Here is a 7,559-nt window from a genome sequence, read left to right as displayed (position 1 = left end):
TAACCAAAAAATTAACCGATTATCTAAAATATAAACCTTATCCCAAATAACTTAGATTTTTTGAGACATCATTAAAATAAATAAAAACCTCCTTGCTTGATAATGGTGAAAATGAATGCTCGCATAGAGAACGGGATTGCCATGATTAGTATTTTCAACTCTTTATTTGATGTTAAGGAAGAAATTGAAATGATAAAAAGAAATTCACCTTATATTTTTCGTAAAACAAAGAAACTTGAAGTAAAAATAATCTTTCTAGATCTATCACATTATAAAGCTAAAAGGTTCCAAACTCTAATTGCCCAGTTATCTCACCGGCTCGAAAACAGCTTGCAGTGACTTTTACCTCAAAACTTTAAGCAGTAGAAGCTTGAGGGGAATTGTGGTGGAAACCATTGATAAATCAGCATTCAATTTTTGATACATTCAATTTTTTTTCATTTTTTTTACAGCTTTGTCCACTGGTTTTGGCTCATTATCCAGACAATCTTGAACAGCATCTCTAAACACTGACAAAACAGCCTGCTCTTCTTGCCTAGGCGAGCCATCATTGATTAACATCCTTCACAATAAACACAAATCAAGAGATACCCCACAATGATTTCTCATGAAATATTAACACTATTGAGGAGAAAAAAAACATCAACAGCCCCAAAAACAAAATGAGAGATGCACAGAGCAGAACTTGGCAAAACAAGGTCGAAACTAAAATACCCTGATTGAATTTTATCAGAAATTAACTATCCCACTAGAGAATTAAAAAAACCTACTAACCCTGTGTACAATAACAAACCAGCACACACAAAACGCTACCAATTTCAGAAAAACAAAGAGATACCCTTATCAAAATTCTAGCAAACAAAGCCAAAATCAAAGACTCATTATATACACACAATAATATAGAAATCCTGCATATTAGACTAAATTAAGAGAAACCCACATTGAATCTCAACAAAACAAGCAAACAAAGATTAAAAGTTTCAATCTTTCTTTATAGGGTATTGAAAAATATTGAAACCTTAACTGGTTTTTGTTGCGGGTTGAATATTAACAACACCAATCTGGAGGTTCTTCAGGAGTGCAAATGGTGTAAAAAAAAACTCAAGATGAGCAACAATGGAAGGAAAATTAGTTAGAACACAGAGAGAAGAGAGTGTACGGTTCCTGAGCTTCAGGCTCATCATTTCATATTTTTCATACCCTGACAAAGTCAGTTGCAGGACATGTAGCCATGCATTACCTTCTAGACGCAGCTGAGAAGCAGCATGTATTGTTCCAGAGAAATAAAAAAACTGAAAGGAAACTAATTCTGTTAACTTTATATAGCCGACACAGGCCCATGAAATAATCCTGCCTTGTACTTGAAGTTGAATCTTGTTATTGGGTTTTTTGGGTTCTAGGCCTGGGCTTAGCACGGTTTGAGTTTCTATAAATGCTCTTTGCATGACCATTAACTGGCTCCTAAATCTGTCGATGGATCTATTTCCTAAACTTAGTGCTTGCAATCCATTATTTGCAATCCTTTATGAAATTGAAAATATTTTTAAAGAGTTGTGAACAAATTGCTTTAGAATAAAAAAAAATAATAATGTTTCTAGATTTTTTTAATATGTTGAAATTAAAAATAAATTTTAAAAATAAAAAAAATTATTTTAATATATTTCTAAACAAAAAATATTTTGAAAAACAATACCTAACACACTTTCAAATACCTTTAGAATAATATATATAGATATATGTATTTATATATATTATTTTTTAGCCTAGATTAAAAAAATCAATAAAGTGATTAACCAGCTACTTGAGTGTAATATTTTAATAATTAATTGCTTGGATTTATTTAGTGTTGTTTTAATGGTAAAGTGTTGAAAAAACTAAATTTTATTTTATTATTTTAAAAATGAGAAACTTTTAAATAGTATTTTAAATCTCTCATCTATACAAGTTTTAAATAAATCATTCATGCTTGATAAAAAAAAATATTGTTTTATAGATTCTCTTACTAAATAATAATAATTTGAGGAGAATATTTATTTACTAACTAAAGTATGCTTGCACAATCCCATCATACCCAATTTTAATTTTCTTCTATACTTGATTGAAATGTGAGTTTTCTTCTATAGCTCGAGGGCATCATAAATTTAGTAGTCAAACCTAATTCTTCGAAGTTCAATGAGCCATGAGGTGGACTTGACCCGCCAGATTCAAAAATCTGTCACGGTAAGATCATGTGGTCACTAACCGATTCGGACCATCCTAAGAATAGGAAACACAAACATGAAACTCTCGACGCAAGCCATCCACGACAAATACCTTAAAAAAGCAACCTATAAAAACACCATTCTCCGAATTTTGCTCCTTGACCCTCTTTTAACGTTTCATTGCTCTCTATATCTTTGGCGTCGGCAAGTACCTTCATTGTCAGCTGCCGGGTTCCTCCTCCTTCGAAACCGAAGAGGAGTATCTGCCCTTAAGATTGGGTCATAAGAGAGGGAAAAACAACTGCGCGCTCTTCCTTTTTTTTTTTTTTTTTTTGAGTTTTGGTTCTTTAAGAGAGGTAAAGATGGCGGTAAAATGCCATGTTCTTTTGATTGCTTCACTTCTTTCCTTGCTGCTTACGTCGGTCATTGCTCATGGAGATAAAAAAAAGGGTGTGACTTATGATGGGAGGTCCTTGATCATCAATGGCAAAAGAGAGCTTCTCTTCTCTGGCTCCATTCACTATCCTCGCAGTACTCCTGAAGTAAGAATACTTTTCTTTGCTACTAAGCTTATTCGACATCTTTTTCTTCTATTTTTTTCCTTGCAAAAGAAAACGTAGGACTAACTAATTGTACTTGTGTTGAATTTGGGTTTAGATGTGGCCAGAACTAATCCAGAAGGCTAAGCGTGGAGGTTTGAATGTAATCCAAACTTACGTCTTTTGGAATATTCACGAGCCTGAGCAGGGCAAGGTAAAAGATCAGTTTTGTGATCGATATCTTGGACCGAATGTTCCTCTGTCTGCAATTAGCATTGGTTAGGCTATTTTTGATTCATTTTTGTCGTTGTAGTTTAATTTTGAAGGATCATATGACCTGGTGAAGTTCATCAAGACGATTGGGGAGAATGGTATGTCTGCAACCATCAGGCTTGGACCATTCATCCAGGCTGAATGGAACCATGGGTATGAGTCAACTCCTTGTTTTCTTCTTCTGATCATTGCATATTTTATTTTGCTACATACACCATTATATGTGTATCTATCTTACACCCTGTTTTCAATGTGATCTCTTAGAGGGCTCCCATATTGGTTGAGAGAGATTCCAGACATCATATTCCGTTCAGACAACGCACCCTTCAAGGTAATAGCATCACCCACTTTGTATAAAAAGAAGTTCTGTGAAATAATTAAGCACAGCATTTGACAAGAAGTTTCAAAATTTGCAGCTTCATATGGAGAGATTCGTTACAATGATCATCAACAAGTTGAAAGAAGAGAAATTGTTTGCATCACAAGGAGGTCCCATCATCTTGGCTCAGGTTTATTTCCACTCTAATAATCCCAGCTCGCATATCTTTCATTTCTTTACCATTGAACATCTCATCCATTTCTTTTTCTTTTTCTTATATTTTAATGCAGATTGAAAATGAGTACAACACTGTCCAACTTGCATATAGAAACTTGGGAGTTAGCTATGTTCAGTGGGCAGGAAATATGGCTCTGGGGCTGAAAACAGGAGTCCCATGGGTCATGTGCAAGCAGAAGGATGCTCCTGGTCCAGTGGTAAGCTAACAAGTTTTCATGAATCAACTTTTGTAATCTAAGAGGACTGATCTGCAAATTATAATGAAATATCCATGCTTTATTGTGCAGATCAATACGTGCAATGGAAGGCACTGCGGAGATACCTTCACAGGCCCCAATAGTCCTGATAAACCATCTCTATGGACTGAGAACTGGACTGCTCAGTGAGTATAGACCTTGATGATTAGCACTGAGCCATTCACATGCATTAATAGGATATGCAAAATAACATTTAAAGCCTAAATAAGAGAAAGGAAAGAATTGAAAGAACAAGATAGAACAGCAAATGAAGCAATGATGCTAACAGCATTCCAATAAATGTTATGTGGTAACAGATTTAGAGTTTTTGGAGATCCCCCATCTCAAAGATCAGCAGAAGATACTGCATTTTCAGTTGCTCGTTGGTTTTCAAAGAATGGTAGTCTGGTCAACTACTACATGGTAAGGAGAAAGCTGAAATCTCTGAGATTCTTCCATAAGAGAATTTCTTTTGCTCTGTGAAACATTTTAGTCACTGTGTGTTTGCAGTACCATGGTGGGACAAACTTTGATAGAACTGCTGCCTCATTTGTAACAACCCGCTACTATGATGAAGCTCCTCTTGATGAATATGGTAAGGTTTAACATCTTAATCTATGATGCTGTCAGAAGCAAAGATCCTTCAAAGAACTCATTGGCCTTTTGTTTCCACTTCTTGCAGGTTTGCAGAGGGAACCAAAATGGGGTCACCTCAAGGACCTTCATAGGGCTCTAAATCTATGCAAGAAGGCTCTTCTATGGGGAACCCCTAATGTTCAAAGGTTATCTGCTGATGTAGAGGTAAGCAACTAAGCATCTACGAGAGATTTGACCTCCATTCCAGAGTTCTCCTTGCAAGCACTTAAGAAAAAGATGGTCCATGTCCAAAGTAAATTTGGTTTACTAAAGCTGTCTTACTTTACAGGCTCGGTTCTTTGAGCAACCTAGAACCAACGATTGCGCCGCTTTCTTGGCCAACAACAACACGAAAGATCCAGAAACTGTTACATTCAGGGGTAAGAAGTATTACCTTCCAGCCAAATCCATCAGCATCCTCCCAGATTGCAAGACTGTCGTTTATAATACCATGACGGTAATTCATGATCTCTTTGTCTCCGTTGATAATTGCTTAGAGTTCAGAACTATAGAAGTTACTCCTGAAACAGATTGATTGCTGCACAGCCGCTAAGTGATCCCTTCTTTTTCTTTCACGCAAAACAGGTTGTGTCACAACATAATTCAAGAAACTTTGTGAAATCAAGAAAAACAGACGGAAAACTTGAATGGAAGATGTTTTCAGAAACCATTCCATCTAACCTTCTAGTAGATTCCAGGATCCCAAGAGAACTTTATAACTTAACTAAAGATAAAACCGACTACGCTTGGTTCACCACGACGTGAGTATATAAGCTCATTTTTAGTCTATCCATCATGAAATTGATGAATCCTAACAGGTGTTACCTAGTGCTTCCACTGAAGCCAAAATCTGACATGTCTCTGTAAATTCTCGTCCCAGCATAAATGTGGATCGTAATGACCTGTCAGCACGAAAAGATATCAATCCAGTTTTAAGAGTTGCAAGTCTTGGCCATGCAATGGTTGCTTTTATAAATGGGGAATTTATAGGTAATTGCAACTTACACATTCTTATTATTATAGCTTTGGAACATGTTTAGTAACAGGATTTTCTTGAGGTAACTGTGCTAAATGTTTTCAGGTTCTGCACATGGGAGCCAAATTGAGAAGAGCTTTGTCCTCCAGCATTCTGTGAAGTTGAAGCCTGGGATTAATTTTGTTACACTCTTGGGCTCTCTAGTTGGACTCCCAGTAAGTAGCTATCATACGTCATAACTAACAGATCTTCAGAATTTGGGAATGAATTTTGGACGTGAAACTTATGCAAGCTCTTCTTTGTCAATGAAGGATAGCGGAGCCTACATGGAGCATAGGTACGCTGGACCTCGCGGTGTCTCAATCCTAGGTTTGAACACTGGAACACTTGATCTGTCATCCAATGGTTGGGGACATCAGGTATGGATGAGCTTTGTATTCATCAAAGAATAACACTTCAATGATAGCAAAAGCCTAATGTGAATCGTGTGATCCTAATTTGTAGGTTGCCTTGTCGGGAGAGACAGCAAAAGTGTTCACAAAGGAAGGGGGGAGGAAGGTAACATGGACCAAAGTCAATAAGGACGGACCTCCTGTTACTTGGTACAAGGTAATGCTGGGATATCATTTTCCCTAGCCACCAATCTTTAAATTTCTCAGTGAGGTATCACCTGGCAACAAACTTGTTTAATTCTTGGTATTCATTTAGGCATCATATTTTCTTGTTGCAGACTCGCTTTGATGCTCCTGAAGGAAAATCCCCTGTTGCTGTCCGGATGACCGGTATGAAGAAGGGTATGATTTGGATCAATGGCAAGAGCATCGGTCGTTACTGGATGAATTACATCTCCCCTCTTGGAGAGCCTACTCAATCAGAGTAAGTAAAGCAATATTTCTTAGTCACGCACAGAAAAATTTCCTTAAGTACGAAGCAAATAAAGAGATTGACTAAAATTTCTTGCTTGTAAAATCAGATATCACATCCCAAGATCTTACTTAAAACCAACAAACAACCTTATGGTTATATTGGAGGAGGAGGGAGCAAGCCCTGAGAAGATTGAGATCCTAACTGTCAATAGAGATACCATCTGTAGCTACGTGACTGAATATCATCCACCAAATGTGAGATCCTGGGAAAGGAAGAATAAAAAATTCACACCTGTTGCGGATGATGCAAAACCAGCAGCTCGCTTAAAGTGTCCAAACAAGAAGAAGATTGTTGCGGTGCAGTTTGCAAGCTTTGGTGATCCTTCGGGTACCTGTGGAAACTTTGCTGTTGGAACTTGTGATTCACCTATTTCCAAGCAAGTTGTTGAGCAGGTAATTCTCTTCTCTTCTTTCCCCTTGCATAATTTATTGTTTCCTTTTTCTTCTTCTTCTGCCAGCCAAGGCTATTGCTGCCTGCTAGGAGACTAATGAGATTTCTGCTTGAATTTGAGCAGCATTGCTTGGGAAAAACTAGCTGTGATATTCCAATGGACAAAGGGCTTTTTAACGGAAAGAAAGACAACTGTCCAAATTTGACCAAGAATCTGGCCGTTCAAGTGAAGTGCAGCAACAAGGGTCCCAAGCGTTCTGCAAACCAGGCTTAAACATCATATGCCTAGAACAATTTTATTGTGGTTTCAAGGACATGTAATCTTGAACATCGTCTTTCTTAAAAATTCTACCTTGTCTTTCCATCAGAATAAATTTCCCTTTCATATGTTAGATTATGAGCTCCGTCATAAATTTGAATCTTCTTGATGAGTTTAACAGAACTTCAATAGCTGCAGAAAAGCAGAAGGCTATGCCATTTGGAAATAAAAAATATCAAACATAATCCTTTTCCATCAGAAACCAATGGCATATGATTATACCTTATAATGTCGGAAGCACACTTGGTGCATGCATTGAGGGCACAGGGATGTTCTTGAACAAAATACGTTGCCTCCTACTCTGAAAATGATTGGCAAGATTTTGATTTTAGTCCATGCAGCAGCTTAATACACTGCCAGTAATTATTTGGGGTTTGCATTATCAAGTCATTGCATCAAAAAATAAAATTATTTGCATATAACTCATTAAATTTGGCCAGCGCTGCCATTAGTGAACAATGGCAAGGACTAACAGAAGATGAGCATCTTAACTTCAATACATTTCT

At 36.9% G+C, this 7,559-nt stretch overlaps 1 protein-coding gene across 1 annotated transcript; it reads left to right on the top strand.

Annotated features, from left to right (window-relative positions):
• Positions 1–2,411: 2,411 nt before the first annotated feature.
• LOC7470401 (beta-galactosidase 13) lies at positions 2,412–7,126 on the top strand. The gene is made up of 19 exons (XM_002306147.4): positions 2,412–2,743; positions 2,859–2,954; positions 3,054–3,166; positions 3,278–3,344; positions 3,430–3,522; positions 3,623–3,766; positions 3,857–3,951; positions 4,123–4,228; positions 4,316–4,400; positions 4,488–4,606; positions 4,731–4,898; positions 5,027–5,202; positions 5,322–5,431; positions 5,523–5,632; positions 5,729–5,836; positions 5,922–6,026; positions 6,148–6,293; positions 6,391–6,736; positions 6,859–7,126. The coding sequence occupies exons 1-19, from the start codon at positions 2,564–2,566 to the stop codon at positions 7,006–7,008; spliced, it is 2,517 nt and encodes an 838-aa protein (XP_002306183.1). The 5' UTR covers positions 2,412–2,563; the 3' UTR covers positions 7,009–7,126.
• The last annotated feature ends 433 nt before the right edge of the window (positions 7,127–7,559 follow it).

This window comes from Populus trichocarpa, chromosome 4 (genome assembly GCF_000002775.5).
Source record: "Populus trichocarpa isolate Nisqually-1 chromosome 4, P.trichocarpa_v4.1, whole genome shotgun sequence".
In the NCBI taxonomy this organism is placed as follows: domain Eukaryota; kingdom Viridiplantae; phylum Streptophyta; class Magnoliopsida; order Malpighiales; family Salicaceae; genus Populus; species Populus trichocarpa.
Note: the sequence above shows the minus strand (reverse complement) of the source record. Positions and strands in the feature narration are given on the sequence as shown.

Bases quoted from the DNA above. Each gene is read 5' to 3' on its own strand.
- LOC7470401 (XM_002306147.4), top strand. From the start codon at position 2,564: ATGGCGGTAAAATGCCATGTTCTTTTGATTGCTTCACTTCTTTCCTTG. The intron at 3,345-3,429 runs GTAATAGCATCA...CAAAATTTGCAG, and splicing joins CAGACAACGCACCCTTCAAG to CTTCATATGGAGAGATTCGT. The intron at 5,633-5,728 runs GTAAGTAGCTAT...TTGTCAATGAAG, and splicing joins GCTCTCTAGTTGGACTCCCA to GATAGCGGAGCCTACATGGA.